The 18,565-nt window shown below is 42.1% G+C and overlaps 2 protein-coding genes across 2 annotated transcripts; one reads left to right on the top strand and one right to left on the bottom strand.

Annotated features, from left to right (window-relative positions):
- The first annotated feature begins 1,871 nt into the window (after window positions 1-1,871).
- LOC149381678 (LRR/ubiquitin-like domain protein) lies at window positions 1,872-5,084 on the top strand. The gene is made up of 10 exons (XM_089629736.1): window positions 1,872-2,143; window positions 2,231-2,325; window positions 2,457-2,615; window positions 2,987-3,094; window positions 3,177-3,277; window positions 3,528-3,665; window positions 3,829-3,877; window positions 3,986-4,051; window positions 4,224-4,343; window positions 4,781-5,084. Exons 1-10 carry the CDS (start codon window positions 1,966-1,968, stop codon window positions 4,889-4,891), a joined length of 1,125 nt encoding a protein of 374 aa, XP_089485862.1. The 5' UTR covers window positions 1,872-1,965; the 3' UTR covers window positions 4,892-5,084.
- Window positions 5,085-11,076: 5,992 nt separating this feature from the next.
- Window positions 11,077-16,908, bottom strand: UBA1 (ubiquitin-activating enzyme 1). The gene is made up of 7 exons (XM_089629727.1): window positions 16,726-16,908; window positions 15,819-16,199; window positions 15,274-15,491; window positions 14,245-15,039; window positions 12,971-13,839; window positions 12,420-12,855; window positions 11,077-11,995 (listed from the first exon to the last, which is right to left on the bottom strand). Exons 2-7 carry the CDS (start codon window positions 16,183-16,185, stop codon window positions 11,399-11,401), a joined length of 3,282 nt encoding a protein of 1,093 aa, XP_089485853.1. The 5' UTR covers window positions 16,186-16,199; window positions 16,726-16,908; the 3' UTR covers window positions 11,077-11,398.
- Between the last annotated feature and the right edge of the window lie 1,657 nt (window positions 16,909-18,565).

Raw genomic sequence — 18,565 nt, 5'->3', positions numbered from 1 at the left:
TTCCCAGGTAAATACACACGTTTCTATTGACATGAATGTCAATAATTACAGGTGTTTATTGACATGTATGTCAATAATTACAGGTTCCTATTGACATTCATGTCAATAAACAGATACCTCCTGATCTGGAAAACCTCGGTCTCCCTTAATCTGACCGCACGAATTGCCCACGCACAATTGTCACCCGGGCAAACAACGTGGATATACTTCTTACAAGAACTCTTTGTCGTGAATGCAAAGTGTTTACTTATCGCATACATGTTCAAATGCTTCTTCAAGGCATGTTTGGTAGCATATAGAGCTCCTAGCTCGACTCTTATAGGCGAGTTCAAATCAATCACTTCATTCTCCCCAATGTGCTCACGGCCAATCCTGGACAGTTTGGTAGGGGGCTGTGGAGGTCGTTGTGTCAAGGGAGTGGGTTGAGAGGGTCCTTGTGTAGAGGAATGAGGTCGTTGTGGAGATGGTTTATGTGTCAGTGGAGTTGGCTGAGACGGTCTCTGTGGCGGAGAAGGGGGCTGTGATGCCAACGCACGCGGCTGTTCAAATGTGTATTCTTCCAATCCAAATGTGGACGGAGATGCAAACTCTTCAAATCTAGACTCCCCCTTCATTGGACTTGATTCTAGGCGAGACGAGGACGGCTGATTTGCTGTCTCATCGGGCGTTAGCTTAACTATCTCAATAACAAGATGATAATTTGACATGGAAAGGTCTCGGCTCCTCAAATACAAGTAACTTTTGACGTGGCTATCGTTTGTAATCTTTATTGGCAATGCCGAAAATGGTGTCTCATATTTGACCACAATGGAATGAGTGGACGGTAAGAGCCCCATCTCAGCATACAAGGCGTCCATGAGATGGTTGTACTCAAAACCATCTGAAAGCACAAGAACAAACGATGCACCCTCCTTGTATACACATGGTTTAACTCATGTACCACTATGCTTGACATACACTAAAATATCACCCATTACTGCATAAAAAGAGTGTAATAGGGATGTTAATTTCATATATTAAACGTTTAAAATTCCTTTATAAACATTTAAAATCATAACAAAAAAAATTAAAAAACTGTGAAGATTTATTGACATTTATGTCAATAAAATTGCATTTTTATTGACATTGTTGTCAATAAATCTTCAAAGAATTTTCCCAGAACCGTTGAAGATTTATTGACATTAATGTCAATAAAAATGCAACAATGTCAATAAATCTTCAACGATTCCCAGAAATTTTTCCAGATTTTTTGTGCTTCCAAGACTCGTTCTTTCATTGTTTTTTTAACTTCAAAGACCACAAAAACGTTTTTTTTTTCATGAAAACCATTAAACCCTAATCAAAGTGACGAACTTTTTTTCATGACAAAGCTTTTCCACAATCAAAGTGATATAGATGAAGGAAAATGATAACAAACCTTCTTTCCACGAGCATGAACCCACTGAAAAACGAGTTGAAGATGACAGACAGAGACACGAGATGAGACAGAGTTGAGAGAGCGAGAGAGACGAACATGAAAACAGAGGAAGAGTTGTAAACACGCGAGAGAGATAGAGGAAGAGAGAGAGAAGTCTGACTAAATAAAAAAATAATCCCAATTAAAAAGTAATAGAAGTCAAATACTAAAATAAAAAATAAAACAAAATGTCAATAAAAATGGGGTTATTTTTGTAATTAAATAAAATAGGTAGTCATATTTTAGGATTAAATTTGACTTATTTGATTTTGGTCCAAAACAATTGTAATAGTTGTAGAATAGGAATAATCCCTAACCTCTTCCGCTTATATGAATTTTGGGCCTGAGCCCTTTGGTTTTGGGTCTGAAATAATCGGATCGGGTGCGTTGACGGACCTTGGAGCTCTTAACAAGCATCGTACGGCTACCCGGTCCCGGAATCAATCAGGGCAAAAAAAAAAGAACTAGGAAGATCGGAAGTGAACTAGTCTATAATCAGAAGAGCGAAAATGGAAAAAGCTTCCTCCACCGGAGATGACGAGGCCAGCTTCATTAGCGTGACGGTGAAGTTCGCCGGAACGTCGATACCGATGTCGGTATCGCCGGAATCGACCATCAGAGACCTGAAGACTCTGCTCCAACCTCTCACCAACGTACTACCTCGCGGCCAAAAGCTCATCTGCAAAGGTTTAATGTCTCGTCGATTCTCTGAATTTCTCTGCGTGATTTCTCAAATTTTTTATTTTTTTATTTATTTTTTATCTGTGATCGCAGGGAAGCTTTTAATGGACGATATGACGATCACGGAATCGGAAGTCACTAAAGGCTCCAGGATCATGCTCATGGCATCGCAAGGGCTTCATCAAGGGGTAATCTCATTTCTGATGATTTTCTTTTCTAATTTCTATTTGATCAAGTTGAGAATTGTTTCCCTTATATCAAGCTTTGATATTTTAGTTTTCTCTGTAATTTTCTGAATTTATTTTGGGGTTATATACAGGACGGGCCTTTGCTTAAACAAGCTCAGACCAGACCAATATCAAGGGCTGGAAATTCTGATAAATTGGGAGGAGTTAATTCGAAAGAACAAGCATTGCTCTCAAGTAAAAAACGATGGGAAATTACTGGAGTTGTAGCATTGTCTGAATGCAGCTTGAAGGTATTAGAAACCATTTATTTTCTTCTTAATATATATACTTTGATGTAATCTATATCACTTTGCATCATATAGGTATGCATTTGCATTACCTAGGGACTAAACCCCAGTTAAAAGAAAATAGGTACACATTTCCATTTTGTTCATCTTTACTGTTAGCGTGGAGAGTGTTTTTTTTTTTTAGAATGAACTCCTAATTGCAGTTTACATATATGATTGTCCATGCATGCATTAATCCCTGAACCCGAATTTCCCAATACGGCATTTATAGTTTAGTTTAGAGTGACTGCACAGTCATTTGAAGTGACAATCAGATTTGGGATATTGATCTGCATAAAACTTTTCCTAACCTAACATCTTGATTGGTTTTAAAGGCTATACCTGAGGAAATTTGGGGCCTTAAAACTCCTGCCAGAGTGGTTGATCTTAGCAAGAATGCGATTCAAGAAGTACCTCACAAAATATGTTCTTTGAACATTGGGGTAACAAAACTGATATCTTTGCTTTGTTTTTGTATTCGAGCCATGTAATATTCCTTAAATAGATTTTTTATATTTCGTACAGAAATTATTTTTGAGCTCAAATGATTTAGTAGACGGATCTATTAGCTGGGAAGGATTGGCATCTCTGAAGCATCTAGAGGTTCTATCTTTGGATCAAAACCAGTGAGTACAATGTGTTCTTTGTATATAGTTGTGTGTTCAATTCATTATACCATTGAATTTCAATCCAACTACAATTAGGACTATTTGGTGATCTAATCTTTATACTGTTGGTGTCAATCTAGAGGTCAGCCAAGTGATCTCAAGTTTTCCCCAGTATTCAGGACAGTTCTGAAGTCTGTTTGTTTTTTTTTTTTTTTTTTTTTTTAATTCATTTGTGGAATAAATTTTTTTTTCACCAATTGTATTGTAGTTTGACGATCTTGCCATCTGCATTGGGTGGATTGACTTCACTCAAGCAATTCGATATTTCCAAAAACAAGTTGACTAGCCTCCCTGATGAAATAGGGCTCCTCACTCATCTTAAAGTGTTGAAAGCAAACAAAAATAGGTAACCTTGTTAAGTCGACGAGCAATTGAACTGTATTTTACTATAATTTTAAGTGACGTTTTCAGCGTGATGAGTCAAGGTGTTTGTTTTCTTTATTGCGGTGTCACAAACCGCAATTCAGCATGTAATCATACTTTCTTCACATCATTCATTTATGAATCAGGATAAGCGCCATCCCTTCTAGCATCGGAAATTGCACTGCCCTCGTCGAGGTATTACTTTTTCCTGTTTCTATTGTCCCACCATTCGTGACTCTTTTTTTTATCGCACTTCTTTCTGTGTTCTTGAGCTGACCTCGCTAAGGTTATCACATACTGCAGGTTGACCTTTCATCGAACCTTCTGTGTGAGTTGCCCGCTACATTTGGCAATTTGCATAACTTGAAGGTCCAAATTCTTCTATTTTTCTTTGAAACATCTTTCTTCGCATTTTATGTGCAAGCTAGGGCCGATTATGTGTAGAAGAGTATCATAGGAACATGTACAATCGTAGCATGCATTAGCAGGCTGAAGAAAGATATATTGTTGACTAGTTTTGTTGTCTTCCTATGTTTCACAGTTATTGCACCTTGGTAACAATGGGTTAAAATCTCTTCCATCCTCCATATTTAAGATGTGCGTTGAGCTGACGACTCTGGATCTACACAACACAGAAATTACGATGGATGTCCTTCGTGAGGTATGGCAAATTTGATATAGTGTCAGGTACCTAACATTAACTCCATGAACGAACAATGGAAACTCAACACTCTGCTTTCATTTGGAAACCGTGTAAACAGAGGGGCACTCGAAATTATAGTCAAGGATTACTGTATCAACCACCATATACTTCAGAGATCCCTATTTTTCGAATACTTGTGCAAAAAAAAAATGTGGGGGAGAGAATAAAGATGCGTAGCCATTTGTCTTTTTGGTTAATTAAACATGGGGTGATTCATAGATCTTTGGGTTTTGATTACCGAGTAGAAACTTTACAAATAAAGCCGGTTTTTTTGTCCATCCAACAAAGAGTAGAAATAGTGGTGATTCTTTTCATCCCTGAGAACACACATTTATATTTCTGATTTAACAGTTGAGGAATCGAATAATTAATTTAGTGAAACACCTTCCTCGCAGTGTGAAGGATGGGAGAGTTTCGACGAGCGCCGACGCTTGAAGCATCAAAAGCAGCTGGATTTTCGTATTGGCGCTGCTGCTTCTTTTGATGAAGGTGCCGATAAAAACTGATGCCCATAAGTCGATTGTATTTGAAAAGGGAAAGAAGGACGTGCCATAGCTCCTTTGTCATACATGCATACATACTCAAATTGTTTGAAGTTGTGATTTGACTTCATTCTCGTAATTGGTCAGTTTTTGGATCCCGTAGACTTTGTAAAAATATCGATCTCAATAAATAGCCATCTTGCTAGTTTCGGAATCAGTGTTAATACGTTAGAATTTTCATCTCTCCTCAAAAACTGGAATAATTTATAAACATATATTTACTTTGTTAATATGGCGGAATGGAAAATTTGAACGTTCGGGAAAGTACATCACATGGAAATTTCGACGGCCAAGAACTCACTTAAAGACACTGGGTTCCGTGAACGGGTCAGCCTAGTTCTTGTAGTTCGGTGAACTACGTCAAGGGTAACCAAGAGCAACAAGCCTAGTGGTCGATGGGCGAAATCTTCAAGGATTTAGCTATTCCCTTTAGAGAATGGCATCTACCAAGTAATTTTGTATAATCACCAGTTAATAAATAATTAAGACAATATAATATTAAGGATTAATAGAAACTCGTGTCCTTGATTGTCTTCTCAACTTGTAAAGTGTATCGATAGAGATTTGATATAAATTGGTGTTGAGACACTAAATTTAACTTGGACAGATGATCGTATTTATCAATATGAATTCTGTGTGGGTACAACAGAATGACTCTTGAGTAGAAAAAGATGATCTAATACTCTTTTCGTGAGAGGGCAACAAAGGCTTCTCGATCCCGTCTAAGAAATAAAGTAACAAAAGACTCAAATACCTTGCTTACGTCTCAATATTTGCATTCACTCTCTCACGCATGCCCATTTCCTGGCCTTCGGGCGTAGGTAAGGGTGATAGGATGCCCATCAATACCGCGTGGTAAAAGAGCCACCTTGTCCTCAAGGTCGAATGACAAAAATCAATAGTCGGACGATGTGAAACAGTTCACTGATAAGCAACAACCAATTACGTACGGAAAGAGGAAGAAGGGATTGGAAAAGGGCAAAGGACTGAAATGGCCTTGTCTAGATAGCTGGAACAAGAAGGGTAAATAAGGAAAGTTTAGGAAGGTGCTAGGAAAGTGCCGGGGGGTGAGAGACAGATTGTGTGGGATGACTAGTCAGCAAAGTTAGTTAGTGGCAGAGAGAATAAAAGAAAAGGAAGGAGTGCGTGTGAGGAGATCTGAGAATTGTGTAATAGAGGGTAGAGAGAGAAAGCACTAGGAGGTCATCTTGTACCTCAGGTGTCTCACTTTTCTGTAACACAAATTGTACCAGAGTTTATCTATATAAATTTATCTTTCTTTCTTCTCTAATTTCGGTAATCGCATTCTTGATTGTTTTATCTGGATTATTCAAGTAATTCATATCAAATTAGTATTAGAGCAAAAGATGGCTGTGAAAGGAGTTAAAAACACTCATACATCACAGATCGGAGCTCAATTACCACCGATCCAGGAAGAGGCTCCGATCTCGGAGAGCAGATGACGTACATGACCACCACTGTGCTGAAGGAGGTCAACCGAAGTTTGGAGTTCTTACGAAAAGAAAACCAGAGAGATCTGTTGGCATCACGCCAAGAATCTCGGAACGAATTCCTCGAGATTTTGGAGAGGATGGGACTGACAAGGAATGACGGCGAAGCTTCGTCAGCATCGATGAACAAACGTCCGGTCGACGAGGAAGGAGGCGGATGGGCAGCCAACAAGCTCCCGACGCATGCTGTAGATCCGAACGCAGTTCACGCGGCGATGCGTGAGGCTCCGTACGCGGCGCTGAAGGATCAGGGAAGTATCGGGCAAGTCTGACGACTAGATATGCCTCTGTTCGACGGTACCGCACCGGATAGCTGGATCTTCCAAGCCGAAAGGTACTTCTCTACCTGCGGTTCGACGGAGAGCGAGAAATTGGCGGCGACTATCATCGCTCTTGAAGGCGGAGTTGTTTCGTGGTTCCAGTGGAGGGATGCTCGGAGCACAATCACGACGTGGGAAGAGATGAAGAGCGCAATGTTGGGTCGATTTCACTCGTCCCAAACTAGGAGCCCTTTTGAACGCCTTTTGGCGCACCGCCAAGAAGGAAACGTGGCGGACTATCGCCGTGATTTTGAGATCCTTACTGCGCCTCTACCGAATTTATCATATTCATTGCTGCAAGGCATGTCCATAAACGGGCTCAAGGACAAGATCAGGGCTAAGGTCCGGATGCTTAAGCCCGTTGGATTATGGGCTGTGATGGATCTGGCCCAACGCATGGATGAAAAACAACAAGCCAAATCCGAGTATTCGGGGGCGGGTCCGGGTCCAAAAAACTCGGCAGCTCCAAATCAGAATCCACGTTGGGGACCTCTCCCACCGGCGAATGGGGTAGGTCGAGGTGAACCGACGTTGCGACGACTCACGGCGGCGGAGGCTCGACAAAAGAGAGACCAAGGTCTTTGTTTTCGGTGTGACGAACGCTACTTCTACGACCACCAATGCAAAAAGGGGGGAGTTACAGCTCTTGGTGATCGAGCTCGAATGGGACCAGTTCGTCATCAGCGAGAAAGCCCTAAGCGAGCTCATAAGCGGAAGGAGAGCGATGGAGCAAGAAGAGGAGGCCACACTAGAGACAGTCGAGGTCTCCTTGAACTCGCTGATTCCGACGCCCCCGCCACAGACAATAAAGGTGCATGGGACGGTGCGAGGATGTAACGTTGTGGCACTCGTGGATTCGGGAGCCAGCCACAACTTTATCGCAGCAAAACTGGTAAGCGAGCTCGGACTGAAGGTGACGAGTACGAGCACGTACCTAGTCAAGAAGGGAACAGATGCGACGGTATGAGGGCAAGGCTTGTGCCAGGGAGTCACCTTGGTTCTGCCAATCTCTTGCCACTCGAACTAGGCAGCTCGGATCTCATATTGGGAATCCAATGGCTACGTACAGTAGGAACAACCACGGTGAATTGGGATACCAATGTCATGCAGTTCAAGTCTGGGAACTCGACACTCATGGTTCGAGGTAGGCCGATCGTCGCGAGCTCAAATTCGTCGCTCACTGTACGTGGCGGACCCTCTGTGGTCAGCTCTGTGATCTCGTTCAAGTCTCTAGTCAAGAAGAAGAAGAAGGAGTCTTGATCGAGTTGAACGCAATACGAGCGAAGGAAGGAGAACCGAGGATTCCAGAAGAGCTAGAAGCCTTACTCAGCAAGTTCGTGGATGTGTTCTAGCCACACTCAGGATTGTCGCCCCACCGCGAAAGAGATCATTCCATCATCCTCCGGGATGGAAGCGGGCTGGTGAGCGTCCGCCCTTACCGATACCCTCAAGCCCAAAAAGACGTTATCGAGGAGATAGTAGGAGAGATGCTTCGAGCAGGGATCATTCGAGAGAGCACCAGTCCTTTTTCCAGCCCGGTTCTCTTGGTTTGTAAGAAGGACGGGAATTGGAGTTTTTGTTAGGATTACCGTGCCCTCAATCGGGAGACAGTTCTCGACAAATTTCCAATCCCAATTATTGACGAACTTCACGGGGCAGCGTGGTTCACGAAGCTCGATCTACGGTCGGGATATCATCATATTCGAGTTCGAGAATGGGATGTACATAAGATGGCATTTCGAACTCATGAAGGCCATTACGAGTTCCGGGTGATGCCATCGAATTGACAAACGCCCCAGCCACTTTCCAGGCACTCATGAATTCGATATTCAAGTCGTTACTGCGGGTAAGGCCTCGGCGCCGTGCTCATGCAGGAGAAGAGGTCGGTGGCTTATTTCGGCCAAGTCTTGACGGCTCGAGCCCGACTTAAGTCAATTTACGAGGAGGAGCTAATGGCTATCGTCTTTGCCATCCAAAAGTGGCGTCCGTACCTGCTTGGGAGACCATTTGTGGTGCGTACGGACCAGAAGAGCCTCAAGTATTTGCTCGATCAGCGCCTCGTCAGCGAGGAGCATCAAAAGTGGATGACGAAGCTCCTTGGATATCAGTTCATGATCGAGTACCGAACCGGACCAGAGAACAAAGCCGTAGATGCCCTATCTCGCATCACCACCGACGAGTGTCATGCCCTGAGTGTTCATAAGTGCATGGATTTCGAGGAGGTCGCGGCGGCAATCGAAGCAGATCCGACAACTAGGAAAATCAAGCAGGCTGTGCTCACCGGTAGTGGCGCGCTGGACGGATACGAGGCGTACGAGGGAAAACTACTATACCGAGGTCGTCTCGTGGTTCCAAGCGGAGCTCCCTTCATTTCAAAGATTTTACAAGAGTATCACCATAGCCCGGTCGGAGGGCATTCGGGAGCCTTGCGCACGTTCCAGCGCGTGGCGCTCAATTGGTATTGGCCGGGGATGAGGCGCGCGGTGACCGACTTCATGGCAAAGTGCGAGGTTTGCCAGCGTTGTAAGAGCTTAAACCTTGCCCCAGCCGGACTTCTACAACCACTACCGATACCGCAGAAAGTATGGGAAGATATTTCGATGGATTTCATAGAGGGACTGCCAATTAGTGAGGGAATAGATTCTATACTTGTAGCGGTGGACCGACTTAGCAAGTACGCTCTTCATCGGACTTCGACACCGTTTCTCGGCACCAGCCATCGCTAAAGTTTTCGTCAAAGAGGTGGTTAGGTTGCATGAGATGCCGCGCTCCATTGTGTCCGATCGCGATAAGATCTTCACAAGTGCATTTTGGGACGAGCTGTTTAAGCTTCAAGGAACAGCCCTCAAAATGAGCTCAGCCTACCACCCGGAAACGGATGGACAGACCGAGGTGGTGAATCGAACCCTCAAGACGTATCTTCGGTGTTTTGTCGGAGACAAATCGAAGAAATGGAGTGGGTGGCTTTCTTGAGCAGAGTATTGGTACAACACCGCCTACCACACGGGAGCAGGCACGACACCTTTCCGGATCGTCTATGGGTGAGACCCACCGACTATCATGCATTTCGAGCTGGGGTCAACAAAGGTCCATGCAGTGGACAGCCTCCTAATCGAGCGGGACGAGGCATTGAGGGACTTGAAGAGGCAGCTAGAGCGAGCTTAACAGCGCATGAAGCACGTGGCAGACAATCGTCGTCGCGAGGTCGAGTTTAACGTGGGCGATTAGGTGTATTTAAAAATCAAACCGTATCGCCAACGTTTGTTGGCCAAGCGAACCAACGAAAAACTCGCACCGCGATTCTATGGTCCCTACCGCGTGAACTAACGGTTTGGATCGGTGGCGTACAAATTGGAGCTTCCAACGTCAACACAAATCCATGACGTTTTTCACATGTCCCAACTCCGTCAGGTCATCGGGGAAGCAGAACAGATCCACGCGCTTCCTGTTCAGCTCAACTCGGAAAAGGAGCTTGTCACGACTCTTGAACAGTTGTTGGGGGTACGCACTGGGGCGGGAGCAGAACCAGATGTCTTGATCAAATGGAGAGGTTTACCAGACTCCGACGCAACTTGGGAGGACTTCCTCGACATTCAGCGCGTATTCCCCGATTTTCACCTTGAGGACAAGGTGGAAAGTCGGGCGGCCGGTATTGATAAGCAACAACCAATTACGTACGGAATGAGGAAGAATGGATTGGAAAAGGGCAAAGGACTAAAATGGCATTGTCTAAATAGCTAGAACTAGAAGCGTAAATAAGGAAAGTTCTAAGAAGGTGCTAGGAAAGTGCCAGGGGGGAGAGACAGATTGTGTGGGATGCCTAGTCAGCAAAGTTAGTTAGTAGCAGAGAGAATAAAAGAGAAGGAGAGAGTGCGTGTGAGGAGATCTAGGAATTGTGTAATAGAGGGTAGAGAGAAAGCACGAGGAGGTCATCTTGTACCTCAGGTGTCTCACTTTTCTATAACACAAATTGTACCAGAGTTTATATATATAAATTTCTTTCTTTCTTTCTTCTCTAATTCCGGTAATCGCGTTCTTGACTGTTTGATCTGGATTATTCAAGTAATTCATATCATTCACAAGTAGCTATAAAAGTGGATAGTTCTTCCACTCTACAAGCACTCGCAATATTCCCATCAATACCGCATGGCAAAGTGCTTCACGATGTGGCCCAACTACTCGTCTTCCGTGCCCAAAGCATAAAACTCATCCAGGGGGATGGATAAGGCCATGAAGGTTGTTCAGACTTCAGATTAGTTCATCGGACTCATAGCACACTCAACCATCAATAAGCTCATACCACTTCGCCGTACGACAATACCAAATAAAACAAGGACCTTTCAAGGAAAAGAAATCTATAACATAAACGATGACCTAACACATCACACAAACGTTGAAGTTAAAGGAAAAGCCAATTGAGTGCCCGGAAAAGCACCCCTCTAAAATGTTACGACTCATCAAGATGTAACTTCAGTTAATAGAAAACATAAAACGTTTTCTACGGAAACAACAGGAAGCCAACAACAAACCACTTTGTCCAACAATAACAACAACAAGTCTTGTAAGAAACATTCCCACATGTGCGCCAAGAATTCATGTATATAAAAAAAAAAGTCACTTTTATGTTGCGGCGTTGAGTCTCAACGGAAGTAGATGGAGACCAAAGGGATATCGATGTCGTTGTCGTCGTCGTCCTCGCAGGCGACGACGACGTCGAGGTGGCGGCGGTAGGGAGGGAGGTCGAGCTTGGCGACGTCGCGGGCGAGGTCGACCATCTTCTTGTCCATGCGCTCCTTGTGCCTCGGGAACATGCTGTTGTAGAGCAAGCAGCTCCCGCAGGAGATGCTGTACGCGTTCAGGCCTTTCCCCTTGAGCCACCCCAGAAGCTCCCTCAGGGTCGGGTTCTCCCTCAGGACCCACCGGTCCCACACCGTCCACTTCATCTCATTGTGCTCTATCACCTTCGGCGGCACCGGCTCCGCCATCGAGAACAAGGGCAGCGCCAGGTTCGCAAACGTGTTCCGGTAGTCCTCCACCTTGTGGGCCCCGTCCAGGGCTTTGTACAGCTCCAGGCACACCAGACCCGTCGCCATGGCCGTCGACGTCGCAATCGCCGGGATGATCCTTCCCGCGATGAACTTCGCCTTCAGCTTGTCAACTTCCGGGATGCTGTAGTTTCTCGCCCTCATGTTCGCCAGCCCGGCGATCAGGTCCATATGGTAGTTGGTATCGTCGTCCTGTATTTGATTTTTTTTTTTTTAATTTATCAAAATTGAGAGGATTATACAGAATCTTAAGAATAAATTAATCCCAACTCATTTTAGTTGCAATTTTTTGTCCTCAAACTGAAAAAAATATGATTAATTTGTTTATGAAATTTAACACCTTACAGCACATTACACACTCGAGTAACTTGTTAACTTTAGAAAAGAAAATTATCAAACTATATTATGACCCTGAAAACAATTATTAAAAGTAACAATTTAAACATTATTTTTTAAATTACAATAGTTATTTTAGTCTGTAAAAGTGTTTCAGGATGTTGGTGGTGAATTTTAGAAAGAAAAAAATATTTATAAAAAAACATTTCCAAAAAGGACCAACAAGACTATTGACACATTAAAATGAGAGAGAGAGAGAGAGAGAGAGAGAGAGAGAGACCTTCTCGAATTGAATTGGTTTCATTTTGAAGCCTTGAGGCAAGCTTGCCCTGCATCGTTCTAGCTTCGTAACCAAATCATTGATTATCAGTGCGTCATCAACTGATGCTGCAGAGCTGACATTCGTAGCCTTCTCATCTGTCTCGATTTTGACACCTTCCTTGGGCTGAAATTCGGGAACGATTATGTTGTCTATAGCTTCGGCCAACTTCTTAGGGTTTTTAACCCACTCGGGGATTGGAATCCCAAATGTCTCTGCTCTGAGTATCGACCCTGCCATGACGAAATGGAGATGACCTGTATCGTCGGTTGAGAATTGTTGAGGACGTGGAAATCTCTTCGGGGCTGACCAGAAGGGAGCTCCGGTACTAGTCGCAGCATCTTCGGGGAAAGTATAAGTTAACTGCTTCACACGGTTGGCGAAGTAATCTTCAAACCTGAGAAAACAAATCGCAGAGCACTAAGTAAAGGTTATAAAAAAAAACTATTTCTTTTGTGGTTCCAGAGTGGCTTCTGAGAACTACACATGAATGATGAGAGCTAAGGAATTACTTTAGACGAGCCCAGGAAATACAGTCTTGAAAGCTGTCGCATTTTTCTCTATCGAGACATTCCAGAACTCGATCCAATGTATCCCTGGCCTGGGCATCTCCAGCATTCTTCATTGATGTTGCATATTCACTCGGCTTGGTTAAGTAAGCATTGACTTCAGTGGGAGTCTTATCGAGCAAACCCTCAAATTCAGATCGAGCCCAAGTCAAGCAGTGGTCAATGTTGTGTGGGAATGAATGCACGGTGCACATAGGAGCTTGCTTCTCGGGTGGGTCTCTAGAGGCGCCATAGTTTTCTGTCAAGTGAGTGATGACCATCTGCGTGTTGCATTTGGCACCGAGTGTACCTGACTCGAGGAGTGGCTTCTGGAAATATAAGCATCTCTGGTCAACATAGAGCCGGGCGTTGACATTGTCCAGAGCATTAATCACTATGCTCAGATTCTCCCAGAAGGCATCATCAAAGACAGCCTCTGTCTCGGAGCCAACTCGATTCTGCAAGGCTTCGATGTTTAGGCGAGGATTTATGGACGCCGCAGCAGAAGCTGCGACTGTAGATTTGGCCTGTCCTATATTCCAATCACGAAACAGGAATTGCCTGCTGAGGTTGCTCTTCTCAATCACATCATCATCAGTAACTGTTAGCTTCCCTTGTTTGCCACAAGAAACCCCCATCAATGCAATGTTTTTCAAGAACTCGCAGCCTAGTGCACCGGCTCCAACGATAAACACCTTAGCATCTTCAAGTTTCTTCTGCAGCGTGGACCCAAAAACTGATATTTGTGCATCGTATCGGCTATTCAGGGGTCTGAATTCACTGGAGTCTACTGGCTCAGTTGGAAGGGACTCCAGTGAATCAAAATAGAAGAACTGGAACAAATAAGAAACAAAATATTAACGACAGGTTACCCGAACCAGCAACTAAAAAATCAAACGTGAGATAACATCCACTGTGAACTACCAGAATATATGAACAAGAATGCATTTGTCAAACAATAATTCAAAAGTTGGATTCGTTCAATATTAATGGACAATCATGGTTAACAGGACTTGCTTTATTGCAGAGGGGGAACATTCAGGTGAATTGGATGAGCATGTACATATAAGTAGTTGTGTACACATGGACCAATATAGCCTGAGGTCCCTTCAGTTATTCACAATAATGTGATCCAATAGAATCTTGCATGTTCAGGAACACAACTCATCCATCTCACAAATCACACGTGCAACAAGCACCTATAGGTATAGAAAGGGGTAAAAACATTATTTACTAACCTGGAAGAGTGGATGAAACTTTCCGGAGCAGGCTTTGACTACCTCTTGTCCAACAATACCACCAAACATGGCAGCCATTGGGTTCAAGACAGCCTTAGCACCAAAGGCAAAGTGTCGTAGAAGCTTAGGGCTGATATCTTCGAGTCTCCCATCTCCCAAACTTTCATTGATGGCCGCTGCAATACTAACAAGTTTCTGCGCATCATCTTCAGAGCCCGCAACAGGGAAACGGCCACACTCTGCTATGAACTTGTCCAGAGCTTGGAATGCCAAGTGGAGAAGAGGCGGGCGGTCAAATTTGGCAAAATCACTCAAAAGAAAATCCCCAGGGTCGCTGAGTGCTTCTCTCAAAGGCTTGAATTTCAACACTTTAGGTTGTTTGACCTGGGCAACAATACCACCTCTTTCATAGGCTCCGAAATTCGTCGTATCATCCTCAAGCATGAAAGAATAGGGCCTTGCACTTTTAATTTTTCTTGGCTTTCCATCATTCAGTTCTGTCATTCCCAGAACTTCAGAGAAGACAACAAGGTCTCCATCCTGAAATTCGAGTCTTTCATCGTCGACACATGATACAAGAGCAGGATTGTCATTGCTGATAGAGGCAATAATACCAGTGTGTGGTTCCTCTCCATCAACATCCATAACTGTGAATTCAGGTCCGAAGTCACAAAATACAGATCCAAAAAGACCCCTTACTTCAGATTTGATGAAAGCAATAGGAGGCTGATGGCTATGGCAATAATCATTGAACTCAGTAGCCTTTTCAAGACTGATGTCTGTGAACACAACAGCCTGCAATTGGAGAAACCACAGAGGTTAATGCGTAATACAATATACAACTACAGAAACAATTCTAGAACCTAGCATGTCTAGTGACTTCCAAAATGAAAACCTTCGCCAATCTGGAAATGAATATGAATACCTATTTTAGCAACTCTTACATAGAACAACCAATCTATAGCCACAAAGTCCTTGAATACTTCAATTTGGTAAGAAAAAGATATGCACACACTGAAGTTAACATACCTGATAATTGGAGAGTTGTTCCTTGGTCAATGTTGACGTCAAGGTTTGCACAAGAACAGCATTGTTGAGCTCTTGCAATTTATGAACAGAAGCGAGTGCTCTGTTCTTACCAACATCATTCTCAGAAAAGATAAAATTGCCAGACAAATCCCACAGTTCCACATTCCCTTCGTCGTGCAAAGTCACAGACTTGACACCAGCAAGGATGAGGTTCTTTGCTGCAAAGCATAAATCACGTTACAATAATCGTTAAACGTGAAGAGTGAGAAGCTAGAGATAAAAGAGGCTAGACTTTAAGTTTGAGTTTGAGTAAAGACTTGAAGAAAAATGATAGTGAGAAACTAGAACCATAACATGAGATGATTCAGCCTAAAGTCTAACAAGAATTTCCTATATCAACAGCAGAAACAGTTACAAAATCACAAACCTAGTCACGAGATCAATAGAAAAGCCCAATGAAAGGACCTCAAAATCCAAATATAACAATAAACATCGATAGGGGAGAAAAGAGCTGCACATAAACAGCAAGTTCTAAAAGCCCGTACCGATCTCAGCACCGAGACCTTGAAGCCCCGAGACAAGGACGTTCGAGGCAAAGAGTCTGCGCATTGTGTCGCGGCCATAAACGGCCAATTGCCGGCTGTGCAGATCCTCGTCAATCTCCGCAGGGTTGGTATCGCCGAGTGCCATGGTCAGATCCTCTTCGTTTCCTCCTTTGTAGGCTACGCTCTCAGTTCCGTTGGCTCCCAAGTTCTCGTTGTTGTCGCAGCTGTTCTTTACCGTCGAATCGGCAGCTCCGCCGGAGGCAACGATCCGATGCTTCTTGGTGATAGAGGCGTCTGAATTGGTGTTGATAATACCACTCTCTTCTCCGACAACCGCTCCTTCACAAGCTCTCTTTCTTGGAAGCATAAAGTGCGAGTGAACTGCTTAGGCAAGGACACAAACAAGGTTTTCAAAAAAACGTTAAAAACGTACGTGCTGGGGCGTGGAAACGGTAAATCGCCCGGAAAACGCCTCAGTAACGTACGTTTTTAGGTCTGGAAAATTCCTTTGCTGGGATTTTTTTTACGTGAATGACCTTGCTTGAACACCACTTTGCAGATTTGGACTTGTTATAAAGACTTTTTTCTTTTTCATTTACTTTTATTCAGTTTCAACTAAGAAAATCGCAACCCTAAACTTCTAATTCAAAACCCAGGACAAAATCCCCCAAAATCCAAATACACGAACAAAAACCATCATCTAAGCCCTAAAATCAGGGACCCTGGACCTGGTAGATCTTGATTAGACTTTGCCAAAAACAGAATTTGAATTTCAGACGATTTCAAATTACATAAACTAAAAACATATCAAGTATATATTTTCGAAATGAAATAGGGATTCAAGCAATACTAATCAACACGTCAACAAAATAAAATCAAAAACTGAAACTAAGAGTTTGAACATCACCTGGTGGTCGTGACGATGAGACGGTGGGAGAAGGCGAACAATTGGGAGCGACGGCTAGAGGGTTTTTTTTTCTTTTTCTTTTTTTTTTTTTCCGATCGAAAGAGGGTTTTCTCTTCTTGCTCAAGAGGCTAGAGGGTTCTCTAATCGGTACATGTATCACTTACACACACTTACTAGGTTTTTATATTTCAGAATTATATTTCTATTTCTTTTTCTTTTTATATTTATTTATATTCAGAGTTAGCATATAGTCCAAAATTTGAAATGCCGTTTTCGTCGTTGTTTCGAGTCTCCTGTATTTACGGAAAATCGACAAGCTGATAGAAAACCAAACGAAAAGAATGTGAAAAAGGCAATCAATTTTCCGTTTTTCATAGAAAACCAACAAATCGATAAAAAAGCGAACAAAAAATATGACAAAATATATATTATAATATAAAGATGTAATATATATACATTGTATATAATACATACGTATATTTTTTTATTTTCAAACATATATAAAGAAAATATATTATGTATATAACTTTTTTATAGAAAATTATATATATATATATTATTTTATAAATGTGCAAATCTACACTCGCTGGAGTACCACTGACAGACACGCAAAAAACGTGAAAGTATACGATGACACCAGCACAGTTACGATCGGAGACGGAGCCTCTAATCCTAAACATGTATCTAACTCGATCCAAATGCAAATTCCGAAGAAATGAAAGATGGGCTCTAGATAACAGAGAAATGGATGTAAAGAGCAAAAGAAAGTCAAAAGAAAGACATGCCAATTAGACTGCGCGATTGAGAAGAAACAAAGAGAGATTTGGGCTCGGCTTGTTGGTTCAGAGGTATTCTAGGTTTTTCTTGGGTCCGTAGATGATCAATTTTGAGATGAGAATCGAAACCTGTGCTTAACTGGTTGATGATTCATATACTAGCAAGGCTTCGAATGTCGTTTTCATTGCCGTTTCGAGCCTCTAGACTTACTAGAAAATCGAACGGAAAAAATGTGGAAAAAAACATTTGAATTACTGTTTTCAAATGCAAATTTCATGGAAAACCGACAATCCGACAGAAAATCGAACAGAAAAAATGTGGTACAACATATTAAAAGCATATACATATAATATAAACATTGTTATGTGCTTTTATGATCATTGTACTTTTCAAAAAATCACTCTTATGAGATTATATATTAATTAAGTTACATATTCAATATTCAATATACAAGCTGCTAATAATTTTAAATTAATTTGATATTGCATACAAACAGTTTTAAAAGAATTGTATACATTATATTGTATACAATATTACTATAGTTTGTTGTGTTTGGTTGAGATTAAAAAACCCTGTTTTTTTAGAATAAACTAAACTATTTATCTGGTGTTTGGCAAAATTGTTTTTAGTTTTTACAAAAAAATTCAAAAGCGATTTTAGATTTTGCACAGGAGTTGGAAAAGCTAGGATTCCTAGCTTTTGGATAAAGTGTTTTTAAGTTTGTTTTACAAATTACTGTAATATCTTCGTACAGGAGATAGAAGAAAGTTTTTTTTTAAGAACATGTTTATTTTAGTCTTTTTACTATAATATATTTATTTTACCAAACTCTAAATCAGTTTTTGTTATCAGCAACAACTGTTTTATAAACAGTTTATCAAACACCTGTCAGTTTAAAAAAACACCTAAAGTACTTTTAAAAAAATAAACAAAGCTATGTCAAACGATGCCATCATAGTATTCTAATTTTTATGCTCTGTTTAATTATTATTTATAGTGGCGACAAGTTGTTGCGATATTTACGCGCGCAAGTGCACATGTCGCTCAAGTAATATAGTGAATT

This window comes from Urtica dioica, chromosome 11, assembly GCF_054948205.1.
Source record: "Urtica dioica subsp. dioica isolate 48M chromosome 11, U.dioica_male_clone48M_v1_H2, whole genome shotgun sequence".
NCBI lineage: Eukaryota > Viridiplantae > Streptophyta > Magnoliopsida > Rosales > Urticaceae > Urtica > Urtica dioica.
Note: the sequence above shows the minus strand (reverse complement) of the source record. Positions and strands in the feature narration are given on the sequence as shown.

Excerpts from the sequence above, each read along its gene's own strand:
- UBA1 (XM_089629727.1), bottom strand. The coding sequence starts at position 16,185 with ATGCTTCCAAGAAAGAGAGCTTGTGAAGGAGCGGTTGTCGGAGAAGAG. Across the intron at positions 13,840-14,244 it reads AGTTTCATCCACTCTTCCAG|TTCTTCTATTTTGATTCACT; the intron begins GTTAGTAAATAA and ends TATTTGTTCCAG. Across the intron at positions 12,856-12,970 it reads ATTTCCTGGGCTCGTCTAAA|GTTTGAAGATTACTTCGCCA; the intron begins GTAATTCCTTAG and ends TTGTTTTCTCAG.
- LOC149381678 (XM_089629736.1), top strand. The coding sequence starts at position 1,966 with ATGGAAAAAGCTTCCTCCACCGGAGATGACGAGGCCAGCTTCATTAGC. Across the intron at positions 2,616-2,986 it reads TGTCTGAATGCAGCTTGAAG|GCTATACCTGAGGAAATTTG; the intron begins GTATTAGAAACC and ends TTGGTTTTAAAG. Across the intron at positions 3,095-3,176 it reads TATGTTCTTTGAACATTGGG|AAATTATTTTTGAGCTCAAA; the intron begins GTAACAAAACTG and ends TATTTCGTACAG.